At 39.4% G+C, this 20,206-nt stretch overlaps 1 protein-coding gene across 1 annotated transcript in view; it reads left to right on the top strand.

Moving 5' to 3' along the window:
* Positions 1-159: 159 nt before the first annotated feature.
* The window catches only part of MCC (MCC regulator of WNT signaling pathway), a 464,176-nt gene continuing 444,129 nt past the window's right edge, over positions 160-20,206 (top strand). Inside the window, exons 1-2 of the mRNA XM_067731409.1 lie at positions 160-639; positions 9,167-9,274. Of these exons, the coding sequence (XP_067587510.1) occupies positions 9,186-9,274 (89 nt within the window). The 5' untranslated portion in view covers positions 160-639; positions 9,167-9,185. The remainder of the gene's footprint in view (positions 640-9,166; positions 9,275-20,206) is intronic.

Below are 20,206 nucleotides of genomic sequence, written 5' to 3' on the forward strand. Positions count from 1 at the left end.
CCCCGGCTCGAACCCTGGCCTCCGGGGATGGGTAGCGGCAAAAGTTGGCAGAAGCAACGTGTGTTTGCACGGATTGGCTGGCGCGGCAGCGTGCGGAGCGCTGATTGGTCGCCGAGAGATGGACTGATTCCGCGTCGGGTGAGAGTTGACGGTCTCCGGGCCAGCTGCGTGTGTGGAGTCGCCTGTGGGTTTGGCTCTGGAAGGGTGCCGTGTGGCCGATTAATTCTGAAAGAATTTCGCGTGGCAGTAAGTCCCGCTGGGAGAATATGAACGCGAAGAGGGAGTGAATGACGACGGTGAGGGATAAGGCTGGCTTAAATTCGCTCTGAAGATTAGTATCGCGCGGCTGCATTGCCCCTCCCAAGGCCAGAAGTCAAATAAGAAATGAGAAAAAAAAAATGCACCCGTGCGAGGATGACCGGCTCTTCGGCTTCCTGCGGCCTCCCGTGACTCAAAGCTGAGAGTACTATACGAGAAAACATGTAAACAAAGTCACTGCACAGTGTGAATTGATCTTTCGCCAAATGTTTACCCTCAGATATGGGAGTTCAGAGGACAACCTTTTAAGTAGGGAAGAGTTGGGGTGCGCAGGTGGCTTTAGCAGCCTCACAAAGTGTTCTGGTTTTCATCTGTTTGAAGGTGAGTAACATTTATACCAGTGTCTGTGAAGTCACCCATCTGATAGGATGCTTGGCAAATCTGAATACTAAAAATCAGGTGTTTGCAAATTACATATACCAGGATATGTAGTTTGAGAACCAAGAATAGGAAGGAATGCAAGGCTACATCATTAGTCATTTTTGATAGACTTGCACTGAGAATAAGCAATACTTCATAAAAATTTTAATTAGCATCACTAAAAGAATCACCAAACACCACTTGCTAGTTATTATTGGCAGATTTTAAAAATCTTACCTCATTGTTTATATATAAAAGGAATAATAATTTGGTGATTACTTTTCCGTTATCATCTTACTTGTATTCATCTGTAAAACACACCTACCTTGGGGGGCTGTGTGGAGTTAATGAGATATAAAGTATGTAAAACTTTAACCAAAGCACTTTTCCATGACTATCTCAAGGTATTATCTGTACATACATGCAAACAAGAACCACGATAATTGGCCAATAATAACTAGCAAGTGAATGGAGCCCCAGGCATAGATCGTTAAGGCAGATTATGTAATTTCTGAGTGGCTGAACTGGAATTTGGTCCAGGTCTGCTGGATTCTGAAACTGGGGCTCTTTAACCCCCATGAAACTCATAATGTGTTTCACAGGCTGTCAGGCACATACCTGTGCACAGCAGGTGGGACCAGAAATGAAAGCCCTAATCCCTGCCGGGAAGGTTTACACAGTTAAATGGTGGAGAGGAACAAGTCCACTTAACCGTTTCAGAAAAGTAGAAGATTAGTATCTCTCATTATTAGAATTGAGCTGGCTACATTGCTCAGTAGCTTTGCATATTCTCTTACAGAACCTGGTAGAATATGTTTAAAAGAAAATCAACGTGACTTTTTTTTGAAAGGGTTTTCTGCGTAAAGTCATACATCACACTTACTCCTCCTGTAGGGAGGTTTTGTTTCTTTGCCCTTTGCTCTTCATCTTTTGCCTTGTTTTTCTTGGTTAGAAAGAAGTTGGGCTGATTCAAAACCCCTCTGTGTCTATCAAAGTGGAATGCTACTGAAAGCAAAACTGCAGCAAAACTCAGAAAAAATTAAATAATATTATCTGAAGCTATTATTGAGTACCATGGACCAGGCACAGTGCTAAGCATTTTACATGTATTAACTCATTTAATCCTGATAACCTCATAAGGTATGCATTATTATTATTATACTCACAAGAGAACAGTAATATATAGGGCAACAGACAGGTCCCCTATCCAAATAGTTTGGAATAGGTAGAGTAGATGGAAATTAGCTTTCCATCTAAAGTTCAAGTATAAAAGAGATATATAATGTATTTGACCAGCTATAGAAAGTCACCCTAGAGAGGAAAAATAGCTTCGCTGCCAATCCCTGACTGTAATCAGACTGAATATATTAACAAATCTAAAAAAGGAATTTTCAAGAAGAAAAACAAAAAATTCCAAAACACAGAAATAATATATCCACTATTTCTGCCAGGAGGCAATAAATCTAGAATTAAAAAGCAAAATAAAAACATAGAAAAAAATCCCCAACTACTTGAAATTAAAAAAAAACCTGTCCCCCAAACTCTGATCAAAAAGAAAATCAAATATTACATACTGAAGAATGTTAATAAAATATTGCAAACATTAATATTAATAAATTAAACATTAATAAATATTAACCCCTTAGAAAAATTCATAGCCTTAATTCAAGTCAACAAGTATTTATTAAATCCCTGCTGTAGGAAACCTGTTGAAGCTGGGGCAGTTTATAAGGTGACCCCCAACCAATTCCAGAGCTGGATTGAATCCTGAACCTTCTATTTATATAATCCAATAATTTTTTTTAACATCAGTTTGAGCTGACTTTCCCTTGTTTAGGATGAAAAGAGCTTTTAAGGAATAGAGGACCGCTTTTCTCTTGCGACACTTTCTTCCTTTGGACAATTAATCTATGACAAAGGAAGCAAGAATATACAATGGAGAAAAGACAGTCTCTTCAATAAGTGGTGCTGGGAAAACTGGACAGCTACATGTAAAAGAATGATATTGAACATTCTCTAACACTACACACAAAAATAAACTCAAAATGGATTAAAGATCTAAATGTAAGACAGGATACTATAAAACTCCTAAAGGAAAACATAGGCAGAACACTCTTTGACATAAATAGTAGCCATATTTTTTTGGATCCATCTCCTAGAGTAATGGAAATAAAAACAAAAATAAACAAATGGGACTCAAAGGAAACCATAAACAAAATGAAAAAGCCTATGAACTGGGAAAAAATATTTGCAAATGATGCTACTGACAAGGGATTAATTTTCAAAATATACAAACAGCCCATGAGGCTTAATATCAAAAAAAAAAAAACTCAATCAAAAAATGAGCAGAAGACCTAAATAGACATTTCTCCAAAGAAGACATACAGACAGCCAACAGGCATGTGAAAAGATGCTTAACATCACTAATTATTAGAGAAATTCATATCAAAACCACAGTGAGGTATCACGTCACACCAGTAAAAATGGCCATCATTAAAAAGTCTACAAATAATAAATGCTAGAGAGGGTGTGGATAAAAATGAACCCTCGTACACTGTTGTTGAGCATGTAAATTGGTGCAGCCACTATAGAAAACAGTATGGAGGCTCCTTAAAAAACCAAAAATAGAGCTACCATATGATCCTGCAGTCCCACTACTGGGTACATACCTGGAGAAAACTCTAATATGAAAAGATACATGCACTCAGTGTTCTGGTGGCACTATTCACAATAGCCAAGACATAGAAACAACCTAAATGTCCATAGACAGATGAATGGATAAAGTTGTAGTACACATATACAATGGAACACTACTCAGCCATAAGGAAGAATGAAATAATGCCATTTGTAGCAACATGGATAGACCTAGATTATCATATTAAGTGAAGTTAAGTCAGACAAAGATAAATATCATATGATATCACTTATATGTGGAATCTAAAAAAAATACAAATGAACTTATTTACAAAACAGAAATTAGACTCACAGACATAGAAAACAAGACATACATACTACTGTAGATAAAATAGGTAAACAACAAGGACGTACTGTATAGCACAGGGAACTATACTCAATATCTTGTAATAACCTATAAGGAAAAATATCTGAAAAAGAATGTGTATATATATGTGTATATATGTACACATATATATATACACATATATGTATATATACATATATATATGTACAACTGAATCACTTTGCTGTACACTTGAAACACAACATTGTAAATTATACTTAAATTTAAAAAACTTTAAAAGAAGAATATCGTCTTCGCAGCGTTGTTGTAAGTGTTCAAGACTGGCTGCTGAGGCTGGAGGCTGGCACAGATTTGGTACTGGTGGGCACAGAGAAATGGTAGCGGGGATTGGGGGGAAGCCCTTGGATGAGAACACGAGTTAGAGTGTGGAACAGAGGTCCCCAAACCTCCCATACATCTGCCTCATGGATGGGAAGCATTTAAAAGTACAGACTTCGAGCCCTATCCTGAAGCTACTAAATCAGAATCTTTGGAGGTGGAGATCTAGGAATGTGACTTCTGGTTGATGTCCCACAGCAAATCTAAAGCCAGTCTGGGGACTTCCCTGGTGGCACAGTGGATAAGACTCCACGCTCCCAATGCAGGGGACTGGTCAGGGAACAAGATCCCACATGCATGCCGCAACTGAGAGTTTGCATGCTGCAACTAAGGAGCCCGTGTGCTGCAACTAATTAGCTGGGAGCTGCAACTAAGGAGCCCACCTGCCACAACTAAGACCCAGTGCAGCCAAATAAATAAATATTTACAAAATAAATAAATAAAATAAAATAAAACCAGTCTGACTAGTGTTTAAGCGCTACCAGAAAAGAAAAGGAAGCCAGGTTTGTGTGAGAAGAGAGTGGGCCAGAGGCACAGGCAAATGTTAAGATTCAGTGGGTAAAATACTGAATTGTCCTTAGTATTTATTTCTGTTACTTAATTTTGTGCTTTACTCTTTTGTGCTGTCTGCTCTATTGTTTAAAGCTTATGCTAATTTTTTATTTATTTTTGTTGTTGTTGTTGTGGTACGCGGGCCTCTCACTGTTGTGGCCTCTCCCGCTGCGGAGCATAGGCTCCGGACGTGCAGGCCCAGCGGCCATGGCTCACGGGCCCAGCCGCTCCGCGGCATGTGGAATCTTCCCGGACCGGGGCACGAACCCGCGTCCCCTGCATCGGCAGGCGGACTCCCAACCACTGTGCCACCAGGGAAGCCCTAATTTTTTTTTTTTAAGTGCACTTTTGAGAAAATTTAGGGCAACTGAATAGTAAAACATGCTCTACCAGTGTATAGAAAATATTCATGTTAGACCATGATTAAAATGAACAAAACAAGGAGACAAAACTCAAATTTTACTTGTTGTTCATATATCAAAATATTCAGATGAAAATGAAGGCCAACCAGCAATATTATAATCATCATAAATTATATAACTGGCCGATACCAAATTCACTCTTGTGGATAAAATCTATGGACTGTTTAATATAGTCCAGGCACTGCTCTAGGTAGATATTATCATGATCTCCATCTTGCTTACTAGGAAACTGAAGCTTAGGAAGTTTAGGTAATTATCCTAAAATCACATAGCTAATGAGTGACAGAGGTCAGAGGTCAGTAGGAAAGCTGATGCCCCAGCAGGGACAGCAGTAGAATTTGTCTGGGTGTGGGAGGCCATGCCAGCTCATGTGTACTCACGGTACCTGAAGATCAGGAGCCTGTAGGCAAAGCCAGCCCACAGTCGAGGCCGACAGAAAAACACACTGGTTACTTCACCTGTGACTGAGCACATTTGGTAGCAACTTGCTATCTCCACTGTAAAGATGGTTATTGAAGTTAAAGAAATTTCCTGTTGTATTTAGGTTCATCAGTGGTCAGAACATTGATACGTGACTGTAAAGTGAAACCAAGCGGAGGGAAGTGCCGGTCTCAAACACCAGAAGTTAGGTTGAGTGTTTGTGTAAAAGAAAGGACTCTACACGCAGAGAGAGAAGAGAAAGGACCAACGATAGTCCGTATCTGTGGACTGATATGATCTGCAAGGTAACTCTGATAGAATTATTTTTTAATTTATTTCACACAATTATCTAAAACAAGGGTCCGCAAATGACAACCCATGTGCCAAATTAGGTCCGCCACATTTTTTGTAAGTAAAATTTTGTTGGAACATAGGCACACTCACTAATCTATGTACTATGATTGCTCTCACACCACAATGTCATGATTGAGAAATGGCAACAGACATTATGTGGTCTGCAAAGATGAAAACATTACTATCTGAACCTTTATAGTAAAACTTTGCTGATCTCTGCTCTAACACATATTTCACAAATCTAGGTTTAAGATTTAAAATTTTAAAGATAAACGTAGTCTTGATACACATCTGAGAGCCCTTATTTCCTTGGATCACAGGTATCAAACACATGGGGAGGTAAAACCACTTGAGAAGGAACAAAGTATAAGAGAATTCAGTTGGACCAGGATCTTTGACTTACAAGGTCAATTTTTCCTCCAGAGAATGAACTTTGTTCACTGCAAGTGTACATGTATAAATATTCCAGCTCAGAAAACACTGTATTGCACTTGGATAAGCAAAAGTGCAAAGCAATTGTGACATAGTTTGCCTTTTGCAAACCTGATCTCCTGGATTTTTTTTTTATAAATTTATTTATTTTATTTAATTTATTTATTTTTGGTTGCGTTGGGTCTTCGTTGCTGCACGTGGGCTTTCTCTAGGTGCGGTGAGCGGGGGCTACTCTTCGTTGTGGCGCACGGGCTTCTCCTTGCGATGGCTTCTCTTGTTGCAGAACACAGGCTCTAGGCGCGCAGTCTTCAGTAGTTGTGGCGCACGGGCTTAGTTGCTCCACTGCATGTGGAATCTTCCCAAACCAGGGATTGAACCTGTGTCCCCTGCATTGGCAGGTGGATTCTTAACCACCGCACCACCAGGGAAGTCCCTAATCTCTTGTTTCTGATTTCACATTTTCTCTTTTAAGAACTTGTATTGTGTTTCCATAAATTTGTCAGTAAGGGCCTGCTCTGTGTCAGAGATAATTCTAAAATATTTACATTCATAATCTGACTACTTCTTCTCTATCTCCTTCCCCCTTTTCTCTCCCTTTTCTCTCACAGAATTAGAGCTGTTAATTTTCAGCTGGGCACATCAGAGTCCAGAAAAACAGACATTTCCCAGGCACTCTGATAGCTAGAGCTCTGAATGGACTTGGGTCCTGCCAATAAGATGTACTCGTGAGAGATCTGAAAAGATGTCAAAATCATGCTTTACTGCTTCTGCAATTCTAGGCAGGCTTCTGTCTTCCAATACCCTGCCCCAGTTTAAGGTTGCCTTATGATCCTGATGGTTTCCCAACAGCTGTAGGAACATCTGCATTGTTGGCTCCACACTGTTGTACTGTTCAGAAAGGATTTCTTCAACCTTCCAACTGCTTCTCTAAGCAATAACAAAACCTGTACTAAATCTTTTTCTGATTAGACTAGTTAAAATGGCTTCTGTTCTTTGCAAGTGAACGTTGACCAATACAAAATTTGGAATTTAGAAATGGGGTGATGCCCTAAAGGATATTAATGTACGTTTTCTTGACTTAGCAGTCCAAGAAGCAGATGATGAGGACAGGTAGCCGTAGGTCCTCCTTATCCACGAGTTCTGCATTCACCAATTCAACCGCAGAACCTGAAGATACTGAGGGCAAGCTGTATCTCTGCTAAGGAAAGGATAGAGAATCTAAAGCTGTAGCAGAATCTCAACCTGTGTCAGAGACTCTAAAATATTTGTAAGCCTGACGATTTGGTGCTTCACAGCATTAAAAAATGTCCACTGTGTCTGTACCTCCACACTGAAGTGATAATAAAAGCTAGCTGTGAAGGAGTACAGTGGCCCCAACTATTTACAAGAATCTCTAGAAAGCCTTCTGGGCTGGGCAAGAAGAATCAGTACAGCAGCACAGATCAGATTAAGGGTTGTGCCCTACCACTCAAGACCCTTATTTTAGGGCATTATGGAAGCTGCCTCTATTAGTTGCTAGGGCTGCTATAAAAAAGTACTGCAGGGCTTCCCTGGTGGCGCAGTGGTTGAGAGTCCGCCTGCCGATGCAGGGGACACGGGTTCGTGCCCCGGTCCGGGAAGATCCCACATGCCGCGGAGCAGCTGGGCCCGTGAGCCATGGCCGCTGAGCCTGCGCGTCCGGAGCCTGTGCTCCGCAATGGGAGAGGCCACAACAGTGAGAGGCCCGCGTACCGCAAAAAAAAAAAAAAAAAAAAAAAAAAAGTACTGCAAACTGGGTGACTTAAACAATGGAAATTTATTGTCTTACAATTCTAGAGGCTAGAAGTTTGAGATCAAGGTGTCCATAGAGTGGTTTCTTCTGAGAGCTGGGAGGGAAAATATGTTCCATGGCTCTCCCCTGGCTTCTGGTGGTTTACTGACAACCTCTGGTGTTCCTTGGCTTGTGGCTGCATCACCTTGATCTCTGCCTTTATCGTCACATGACATTGTACCTGTGTGCATGACTGCATCCAAATTTCCCCTTTTTTTATAAGGACACCAGTCATACTGGGTTAGGGCTCACCCAAATGATCTCATTTCAACTTGATTACCACTGTAAAGACCTTGTCTTCAAATAAGGTCACATTCTGAGGTACTGGGAGTTAAGAATCAAACATATCTTTTTGGGGGGGACAAAATTCAACCCATAAACACCATAATCAGGTTGAAAAGAGGCTGTGCAGATCATAGCAGGTAATAATTAAAATGATCTGCAGACTTTTATATATATATGTATTTGATTGATAAATATATATATAATACATATATATGTGTGTATACACATGTACACACACGTGTGTATACACACATGTGTATATGCACATGTGTGTATATACATATATATACATGTGTGTGTATGTGTACACACACACACACACACATAATGTCTAGATTATTTCTTTGGGTACAATTTTTACACTGCAACTGACCAGAAGAAAGACTGGATGCCTATTAAGTTAAGAGGAAATTCTTTACCAGAGAAACCATAAACCTGGCCTGCCAAAGCCTGACTGAGTACAATGCAAACTTAAGTACCCAAACCTACACTAGCAAAAAGTAGGATGTGAAAGTTTTGCAGCCCCAAGAAGGGCAGACTCTCCAATGCCCAATGAAGCTGTGATCGAGGAGGCTAATGGACAAAGAAGGACCTCCAAGAAAACAAAGCCAGTAGTCATGGAGATGATAGAGGAACCAGAGGTTTTGGATGGGCTAACCTAGAAAATTATAATAGTCTATTGCCAGAGCAGACATCTCTGAAATTTCTGCCCATTACAATATATTTTTTTGGAAGGGAACTTTTTGTTATAGTTATCCTGTTCCTATTCTACCAGAGAAGTGGTGTGTGTGTGTGTGTGTGTGCTGGGCATGGGGGAATAACTCACCAGTCACTTCCTGGATCATTTGTCCACAGGTAGCCACATCTGGACCTAATGGAGAGAACTTTGTGTCACTCAGATATCCTGGTCTTTGAGCTGGGTTTAGTCTCTGAAAGATGGAACTTTGAAGTCATACCTCTTAGGTAAGGTATGAATTTTCCCTATTTGGGAAAAAGGGTGCTCACAGATCTCAGGGATGGAAGTGGTGGTCTATGGCAGACTGCTAGATGTCCTCCAATAGCTGTTCTTCCCCTTTCTTTTAATCTATGATGATAGAACCTCCAATGTTTTATTTGGACATAAGGTCATTCCAGGGCTTCCCTGGTGGCGCAGTGGTTGAGGGTCCGCATGCTGATGCAGGGGACACGGGTTCGTGCCCCAATCCGGGAAGATCCCACATGCCGTGGAGCGGCTGGGCCCGTGAGCCATGGCCGCTGAGCCTGCGCGTCCGGAGCCTGTGCTCCGCAACGGGAGAGGCCACAACAGTGAGAGGCCCGCGTACCGCAAAAAAAAAAAAAAATGACTGTATATCTGAGTCTCCCATGCAGCCACAGCTGTGGTTATGAATTAGTTTCTGCCAATCAGATGCTCTCTTGAAACATTTAGAAGGCAAGAGCCAGGAAAGACAATGTGGAAGTCTCTGGTTTGCCTGCAGTGGCTTCTTTTTTTTTTCTTTTTTACATTTTTATTGGAGTATAATTGCTTTACAATGGTATGTTAGTTTCTGCTTTATAACAAAGTTAATCAGTTATACATATACATATGTTCCCATATCTCTTCCCTTTTGTGTCTCCCTCCCTCCCACCCTCCCTATCCCACCCCTCTAGGTGGTCACAAAACACCGAGCTGATCCCCCTGTGCTATGCGGCTGCTTCCCACTAGCTATCTACTTTACGTTTAGTAGTGTATATATGTCCATGCCACTCTCTCGCTTTGTCACAGCTTACCCTTCCCCTCCCCATATCCTCAAGTCCATTCTCTGCTAGGTCTGTGTCTTTATTCCTGTCTTACCCCTAGGTTCTTCATGACATTTTTTTTCTTAAATTCCATATATATGTGTTAGCATACGGTATTTGTCTTTCTCTTTCTGACTTACTTCACTCTGTATGACAGACTCTAGGTCCATCCACCTCATTACAAATAGCTCAATTTCGTTTCTTTATATGGCTGAGTAATATTCCATTGTATATATGTGCCACATCTTCTTTATCCATTCATCCGATGATGGACACTTAGGTTGTTTCCATCTCCGGGCTATTGTAAATAGAGCTGCAATGAACATTTTGGTACATGACTCTTTTTGAATTATGGTTTTCTCAGGGTATATGCCCAGTAGTGGGATTGCTGGGTCATATGGTAGTTCTATTTGTAGTTTTCTAAGGAACCTCCATACTGTTCTCCATAGTGGCTGTACCAATTCACATTCCCACCAGCAGTGCAAGAGTGTTCCCTTTTCTCCACACCCTCTACAGCATTTATTCTTTCTAGGTTTTTTGATGATGGCCATTCTGACGGGTGTAAGATGATATCTCATTGTAGTTTTGATTTGCATTTCTCTAATGATTAATGATGTTGAGCATTCTTTCATGTGTTTGTTGGCAGTCTGTATATCTTCTTTGGAGAAAAGTCTATTTAGGTCTTCTGCCCATTTTTGGATTGGGTTGTTTATTTTTTTGTTATTGAGCTGCATGAGCTGCTTATAAATTTTGGAGATTAATCCTTTGTCAGTTGCTTCATTTGCAAATATTTTCTCCCATTCTGAGGGTTGTCTTTTGGTCTTGTTTATGGTTTCCTTTGCTGTGCAAAAGCTTTGGAGTTTCATTATTTCCCATTTGTTTATTTTTGTTTTTATTTCCATTTCTCTAGGAGGTGGGTCTAAAAGGATCTTGCTGTGATTTATGTCATAGGGTGTTCTGCCTCTGTTTTCCTCTAAGAGTTTGATACTTTCTGGCCTTACATTTAGGTCTTTAATCCATTTTCAGCTTATTTTTGTGTATGGTGTTAGGGAGTGATCTAATCTCATACTTTTACATGTACCTGTCAAGTTTTCCCAGCACCACTTATTGAAGAAGCTGTCCTTTCTCCACTGTACATTCCTGCCCTTTATCAAAGATAAGGTGACCATATGTGCATGGGTTTACCTCTGGGCTTTCTATCCTGTTCCATTGATCTATATTTCTGTTTTTGTGCCAGTACCATACTGTCTTGATTACTGTAGCTTTGTAGTATAGTCTGAAGTCAGGGAGCCTGATTCTTCCAGCTCCGTTTTTCGTTCTCAAGATTGCTTTGACAGTTCGGGGTCTTTTGTGTTTCCATACAAATTGTGACATTTTTTGTTCTAGTTCTGTGAAAAATGCCAGTGGTAGTTTGATAGGGATTGCATTGAATCTGTAGATTGCTTTGGGTAGTAGATTCATTTTCACATTGTTGATTCTTCCAATCCAAGAACATGTTATATCTATTTGTATCATCTTTAATTTCTTTTATCAGTGTCTTATAATTTTCTGCATACAGGTCTTTTGTGTCCTTAGGTAGGTATATTCCCAGATATTTTATTCTTTTTGTTGCAATGGTAAATGGGAGTGTTTTCTTGATTTCACTTTCAGATTTTTCATCATTAGTGTATAGGAATGCCAGAGATTTCTGTGCATTAATTTTGTATCCTGCTACTTTACCAAATTCATTGATTAGCTCTAGTAAATTTCTGGTAGCATCTTTAGGATTCTGTATGTATAGTATCATGTCATCTGTAAACAGTGACAGCTTTACTTCTTTTCCAATATGGATTCCTTTTATTTCCTTTTCTTCTGTGATTGCTGTGGCTAAAACTTCCAAAACTATGTTGAATAAGAGTGGTGAGAGTGGGCAACCTTGTCTTGTTCCTGATCTTAGTGTAAATGCTTTCAGTTTTTCACCATTGAGGACGATGTTGGCTGTGGGTTTGTCATATATGCACTTTATTATGTTGAGGAAAGTATCCTCTATGCCTACTTTCTGCAGGGTTTTTATCATAAATGGGTGTTGAATTTTGTTGAAAGCTTTCTCTGCATCTATTAAGATGATCATATGGTTTTTCTCCTTCAATTTGTTAATATGGTGTATCACGATGATTGATTTGCGTATATTGAAGAATCCTTGCATTCCTGGAATAAACCCCACTTGATTATGGTGTATGATCCTTTTAATGTGCTGTTGGATTCTGTTTGCTAGTATTTTGTTGAGGATTTTTGCATCTATGTTCATCAGTGATATTGGCCTGTAGTTTTCTTTCTTTGTGACATCCTTGTCTGGTTTTGGTATCAAGGTGATGGTGGCCTCGTAGAATGAGTTTGGGGGTGTTCCTCCCTCTGCTATATTTTGGAAGAGTTTGAGAAGGATAGGTGTTAGCTCTTCTCTGAATGTTTGATAGAATTCGCCTGTGAAGCCGAAGGCTCAGTAGTTGTGACTCACGGGCCTAGTTGCTCCGCGGCATGTGGGATCTTCCCAGACCAGAGCTCGAACCCGTGTCCCCTGCATTAGCAAGCAGATTCTCAACCAGTGTGCCACCAGGGAAGCCCCTCAGATTTATTTTTGAGACCTCAAACTATAACTGATTTTATCAGTCTTCCCTACAATTCAATAGTGCTCTCTGGAAAATTCCTTTTCTATTTAAACTAGCAGAGGGAATTCCCTGGCAGTCCAGTGGTTAGGACTCCACGCTTTCACTGCCAAGGCCATGGGTTCAATCCCTGGTCAGGGAACTAAGATCCCGCAAGCCATGCAGCACAGCCAAATGAAACAAAAGTCCTGGGCTTTTGTTTGTTGGAAGATTTTTAATCACAGTTTCAATTTCAGTGCTTGTGATTGGTCTGTTCATATTTTCTATTTCTTCCTGATTCAGTCTTGGCAGGTTGTGCATTTCTAAGATATTGTCCATTTCTTCCAGGTTGTCCATTTTATTGGCATAGAGTTGCTTGTAGTAACCTCTCATGATCTTTTGTATTTCTGCAGTGTCATTTGTTACTTCTCCTTTTTCATTTCTAATTCTATTGATTTGAGTCTTCTCCCTTTTTTTCTTGATGAGTCTGGCTAATGGTTTATCAATTTTGTTTATCTTCTCAAAGAAACAGCTTTTAGTTTTATTGATCTTTGCTATTGTTTCCTTTATTTCTTTTTCATTTATTTCTGATCTGATTTTTATGATTTCTTTCCTTCTGCTAACTTTGGGGTTTTTTTGTTCTTCTTTCTCTAATTGCTTTTGGTGCAAGGTTAGGTTGTTTATTCGAGATGTTTCCTGTTTCTTAAGGTAGGATTGTATTGCTATAAACTTCTCTCTTAGAACTGCTTTTGCTGCATCCCATAGGTTTTGGGTCGTTGTGTCTCCATTGTCATTTGTTTCTAGGTAATTTTTGATTTCCTCTTTGATTTCTTCAGTGATCACTTCGTTATTAAGTAGTGTATTGTTTAGCCTCCATGTGTTTGTATTTTTTACAGATCTTTTCCTGTAATTGATATCTAGTCTTATAGCGTTGTGGTCAGAAAAGATACTTGCAGCGGCTTCTTGATCAGAGAGGCTTTCCTGGTCATGGTAGAAGCAAAGTAGTTTTAAAACTGGTAACCAGGCTTCCCTGGTGGTGCAGTGGTTAAGAATCCTGCCAAAGCAGGGGACACGGGTTCAAGCCCTGGTCCCAGAAGATCCCACGTGCCACGGAGCAACTAAGCCCGTGCACCACAACTAATGAGCCTGTGCTCTAGAGCCGGCAAGCCGCAACTACTGAAGCCTGCGCGCCTAGAGCCCGTGCTCCACCACAAGAGAAGCCACTGTAATGAGAAGCCTGCGCTCTGCAACAAAGAGTAGTCCCCGCTCGCCTCAACTAGAGAAAGCCTGTACACAGCAATAAAGACCCAGTGTAGCCATAAATAAATAAATAAGTAAATAAATAAATAACCGGTAACCACAGCAGCAGCTTCCCAAATGGACAGGTGGCTTCCCGAACATAGAAAGAGGCAATAGGTCCCTTGGTGGCCTAGTTTTTTTTGTTTTTCTTTGTGTGTGTGTGTGTGGTATGCAGGCCTCTCACTGTTGTGGCCTCTCCCGTTGCGGAGCACAGGCTCCGGACGCGCAGGCTCAGCGGCCACGGCTCACGGGCTGAGCCACTCCGCAGCATGCGTTATCCTCCCGGAGTTGGCCTAGTTTTATGCTATGACTCTCAGATTTATTTATTTTATTTTATTTATTTATTTATTTATTTTTGGCTGTGTTGGGTCTTCATTTCTGTTTGAGGGTTTTCTCTAGTTGTAGCAAGTGGGGGCCACTCTTCATCGCAGTGTGCGGGCCTCTCACTATCACAGCCTCTCTTGTTGCAGAGCACAGGCTCCAGACGCGCAGGCTCAGTAGTTGTGGCTCACGGGCCTAGTTGCTCCGCGGCATGTGGGATCTTCCCAGACCAGAGCTCGAACCCGTGTCCCCTGCATTAGCAGGCAGATTCTCAACGAGTGTGCCACCAGGGAAGCCCCTCAGATTTATTTTTGAGACCTCAAACTATAACTGATTTTATCAGTCTTCCCTACAATTCAATAGTGCTCTCTGGAAAATTCCTTTTCTATTTAAACTAGCAGAGGGAATTCCCTGGCAGTCCAGTGGTTAGGACTCCACGCTTTCACTGCCAAGGCCATGGGTTCAATCCCTGGTCAGGGAACTAAGATCCCGCAAGCCATGCAGCACAGCCAAATGAAAAGCAAAACAAAACTAGCAGAGAGATCCTGTTTACTGCAAGTAAATAAGTCCAATACAGATTGGAATTTTTTTTTTCATTTTATGGATGAAGAAACTAAGGCCTAGAGGTAAACCAGCTTTCTATGGGGGAAAAAATGCCCCCATTTGTAGCATTTGACACCATCTGTGGTAAATACTCCTACCATGGCTTATTTCAAGCCTCCAAAGGTTTAAAATCTTTTAGGCAAAATTCCTGAAAGTTTAACAATTGGCTCTTGCAAGCTGGCTCCTGTTCTAACACACCCCTGCTTACAAAATTTAAGTAACTTTCCCAAGGTACAAAGTCAGTAAGTATTTAACAAAATGATTGAAAATAGAATGATATTTATTGTGCCTAAAAAACCATTATACTACAGAACGTTAATTAGAAATATTAAGGAATTCTAAAGAATATTATTAAAAGCAATAATGGAACTACATTTATATAAGAAAGCATCTATCTTTTTTAAAGATAACACACTGAACTATTTCAAAGTGAAAAAAAAAAAAAACATTATCAGGAGAGTTTTGGGCTGCCAGCATTTACACGAAACAGAAATTTACATCACATGGTATAAATGCTTCCAATGTGTTCACTTCAGAGATTTCATTAATGAATGCTGAGGCGGTAGTGGAGAAGTTCAGAGTGTTTTTAAGCTTTAGGTAGGATTGGGGTGAGTAGTCATTACCGATGTTATTACATGCACATGACATAAAGGGGATTTAAACAGCTTAAGACCATCAAAGTTGCAAGTGGAGCTCAAGGAATGAGGGAAATAATTCATAAATTGAAAAATTTAAAGTTGTTGCTTCTTGACTGCTGTGAAACTGAGTTTGTGGTTGAGGTAGTTATGCAACTGACCTACTAGAAAATTCCCGAAGACCAAAAGGTAAACGGAAACTGAACTTTCTTCAAGCATGTTTAGATCATCATAGTATTGCTTTTCGACATTAAATGAGCCATAGAGAAACATATAGTGTACTTCCTATTTTTCTGGGGGGTTTGTGAAGAAATTTGTTTCTCAGTCTAATGAGTTGTACCTGGCCATTGATCGAGTCTCCTGATAGCAATGACGCCAGGCATCTATTTTGTAACCTCGCTGTGACTGTGACGACCCGGCCAGGGCAAACGGTTTTAGGTAAGTGCTCAGAAGAAAACTTAAAATGAGATGACAGATCTTATTTTTAAAATTTTGAGCAAAGAGCTAAATAATCTGCTAAAATAAGAGATAAATTGTGCAAGGCACAGAATAATGAACATTTCTTAGATCTTAGCATTCAAAAATTATAAGGTCCTACTGTATAGCACAGGGAACTATATTCAATATCCTGTGATAAACCATAATGGAAAAGAATATGAAAAAAAGAATGTATACATATATATAACTGAGTCACTGCTGTACAGCAATAATTAGCACAACATTGTAATTCACCTATACTTCAATAAAAAATAAATTTTAAAAATATTATAAGGCGAGAGAGGTAGGAAAGAGAAGTACAAAGGAAAGGAGGTGGGTAAAGAAAGATTTGAGTGGAAGGCTTAGACATGGGCCTTCTCCATCCATTGAACAAGCCCAACAAGCTGCTGCCCAGCTCCAGGCACTCCGGAGGCACTGCAGGAACCAGGGGTGGGCTATGTCCTCTCAGGGATTTATTGACAGGAAGACAGTATGAGTTCTCCTTCTCTAGTCAAGTGACCAAACAGGTTTTGCTTCTACACATTGCAGGGTAACAAATAAAGGTATAATAAGATAGAGATAGTTCTCAAATTTGCTATTTCTTTATGTGGAAAGGATATAATTCAAAAGGGACTAAGAATTTCTTAGAAGGTAATGTGGAGTTATATGAATCCTGTTCTTTCTCAGATATAATTGCTTTAGACACATTTGCCCTGGTTTCCTTCTATGAAGAAACCCTTATTGAGTAATTAGAAAATATTACTGCCTGACAAGTGAGAATAAATGTTAAGAAAATAGATATTTTAAAGATAAAACTGAAGACTCAATTTTACCTTAAAATGCCACTGCTTTAAAGATAAACTAATTTGAATTCCTACATCAGTCAATAAGTCTTTTAAATCTTTTGTTTTAATATTTCTTCCACCCATCCTGACGTCTTCATTCCTCTGTCACCACCACAACCTCATGTTTATAGTATTATATTAGAATCTTAATGGTATGGAATACATTTCCCTACTTCCAGTCCTTCTCAGCCCAAATCTGAGAATGGAATTTTCTTTACGGGAAGGTTTAAAGTTTCAAATTCAATATCTTCAGTAGATATCGGGCTCCTCAGGTTATCTACTTCTTCTTGAATAAGGCTTGTGGTTTGTATCTTTTAAGGAATTTGACATTTGTTGCTGAAGGTGGAAGCTGATGCCATTGACTCAAGGTCTTTCTCCTTTTTTAATATAGGTATATACAGGAAGAATATTCCCCCTATATTACTGCTTTAGGTAATATTACTTCTTTAGCTGTATACCATAAAATTTCTTATGCTATGTTTTCATTTTTATTCAGTTAAAATTTTTCCTAATTTCACTTTAGATTTCTTTTTTGACTCATGGGTTATTTAAAAGTGTGTCACTTAATTTCCAAGTAGGGTTTTGTCCAGATAACTTTCTGTTATTGATTTCTAATTTAATTCCATTGTGGTCAGAGAACATACTTTGTATGTCTTTTGTTACTCTATCTTGATTGCAAACAGAAATTCAATCCCATATTTTTGGACTTGTAGGTTGTTTCTAATTTTTGTGCTATTAAGAACAATTCTTGGGCTTCCCTGGTGGTGCAGTGGTTGAGAGTCCGCCTACTGATGCAGGGGACACGGGTTTGTGCCCCAGTCTGGGAAGATCCCACATGCCGCGGAGCGGCTGGGCCCGTGAGCCATGACCGCTGAGCCTGTGCGTCCAGAGCCTGTGCTCTGCAACGGGAGAAGCCACAACACTGAGAGGCCCACGTACCGAAAACAAACAAACAACAGAAAAAAAACCCACAATTCTTGGATGAAGATGAACTTGGAATCGTTGCACCCATTCTTTAGTATTTTCTTAGGTAAATTTCAAGAAGCAAAAATTCTGAGTCAAAGAGTGTTTACTTTTTATAGAATTTGTACATACTGTTAGGTGGCTTGTTTCATGCTTTCCTTCATATTCAATAATGTGCAAATACTTTCTTCAGATCAATTTTTTCTATAACATGTTGTTTCTGATTGCATAATTATTGATATACCAAATTGTATTTAATAATTCTCTCTTGTTGGACATCTTGGCTCTTTCTAATTTGGGACAAATTTCCATAATGCTTTAATAAATTATATTGTGGATCATTAGTTTCTGAGAAAATATTGACCTCATAAAATCAGTGATTTGGGAAAATTAGTCAGGGACTAGGTATCTGTTGAAGACATTGAATCAAATCAAATCTAACACCATATTAAAAGGATAATACATCGTTACCAAGAGGGGTTCATCTCAGGGGTGCAAAGTTAGTTTAGCATTCGAAAAGCCAATCAATGTAACTTACCACGTTAACAGACTAAAAAAGGAAAACAATATCATCATCTCAATAATGAAGAAGAGGCATTTGACAAATACCCGACTTCGATCCTGATAAAAACACTGCAAACTGGGAACAGAAGTAATAGCCTCAACCTGACAAAGGACATCTATGTACTGCTAACATAATGATGAAAGGCGAACTTCTTCCTGCTAAGATGAGGAAACAGGCAAGGATGTCTACTCTCACCACTTCTATTCCACATCGTACTGGAGGTTTTCACCAGTCCACCAGGCAAAAAAGAGAAATAAAAGACATCGTGATTGGAGACGAAGAAGTAAAATTGTCTGTAATCACAGATGACTTGATCATCTATATAGAAAATCCTACAGAATCTATATATCTATATATTTACTAGAGCCAATAAGTAAGTTTAGCAAGGTTGGAAGATGTGTGGTCAATATACTAGCAACAAACAATTGGAAATTGAAATTAAAATAACAATACCATTTATGATCACATAAAACGTGAACTACTTAGATATAAATATAAGAAAAAAATGTGGAAGACCTGTGCACTACAAATATAATGAGAGAAAGTAAAGAACTCCTGGGACTTCCCTGGTGGTCTAGTGGTAAAGAATCTGCCTTACAATGCAGGGGACACAGGTTTGATCCCTGCTCAGGGAAATAAGATCCCACAAGGTGCAGGGCAACTAAGCCCAAGTGCCATAAATACTGAGCCCACGCGCTCTGGAACCCACGCACCACAACTACAGAGCCCATGTGCCCTGAAGCCTGTGTGCCACGACTAGAGAAGAGAAAACCCGCACGCCACAACTAGAGAGAAGCCCGTGTACCACAATGAAGAGCCCACGTGCCACAACGGAAGATCCCGTGTGCTGCAACTAAGACCCGACACAACCAAAAATAAAATAAATAAATAAATAAATAAATAAATCTTTAAAAAAAGAAAATAAAGAACTCCTAAATGAATAGAGAAGAAATGCCATGTTTATGGATAAACATGGATAAAATATCAATTCTCTCCAATTTGCTATATAGGTATAACACAATCCCAATTAAAATCTCAGCAAACTCCTTTGTAGATGTTGACAGCTAATTCTAAAATTCATGTTGAAATGCAAAGGATGTAGAATAGCCAAAACAACTTTGAAAAAGAAGTTGGCTAATTTATACTCTCTGACTTCAAGTTTTAGTATAAAGTTACAGTGATCAAGGTTGTGTTATTAGAATTAAGAAGACAAATACATAAGTAGAACGGAATACAGAATCTAGCAATAGACCCACACACATATGCTTAATTGATTTTCAACAAAGATGCAGAGGCAATTAAAAGTATGAGATTAATTGAGTAAATTATTTTGTATAGGATGCAGCCATTAAATTTTGCTGTAAAAATACATATGTCAACATAGTAACATGTTCATAATACATTAAGAGAAAACTATAGGGTCTAAAACCGTTTATGAATTATTATTCTATTTTTGAATAGGATCTATATTTTTTTCAAAAGGATACACAGATAAATACATGCATACACATACAATAGTGATTGTTAATAGTAGGAGCTTGGAATTGCTTATAATTTTAGTTTTGCTTTTAATGTTTATGCTTCTATTTTGTTTATAATAGATATACACTGTAATAAAAGACAAAACCAAAACATTAAAATGCTGTATAATTATTACATAAAGTGCAATAACAGTATTATTTGGGGAAAAAAGGGGGTTGTGTGTAATATAAAGAATGGAGGGCTTCCCTGGTGGCGCAGTGGTTGGGGGTCTGCCTACCGATGCAGGGGACACGGGTTCGTGCCCCGGT

Source organism: Pseudorca crassidens, chromosome 3 (genome assembly GCF_039906515.1).
Source record: "Pseudorca crassidens isolate mPseCra1 chromosome 3, mPseCra1.hap1, whole genome shotgun sequence".
Taxonomy (NCBI): domain Eukaryota; kingdom Metazoa; phylum Chordata; class Mammalia; order Artiodactyla; family Delphinidae; genus Pseudorca; species Pseudorca crassidens.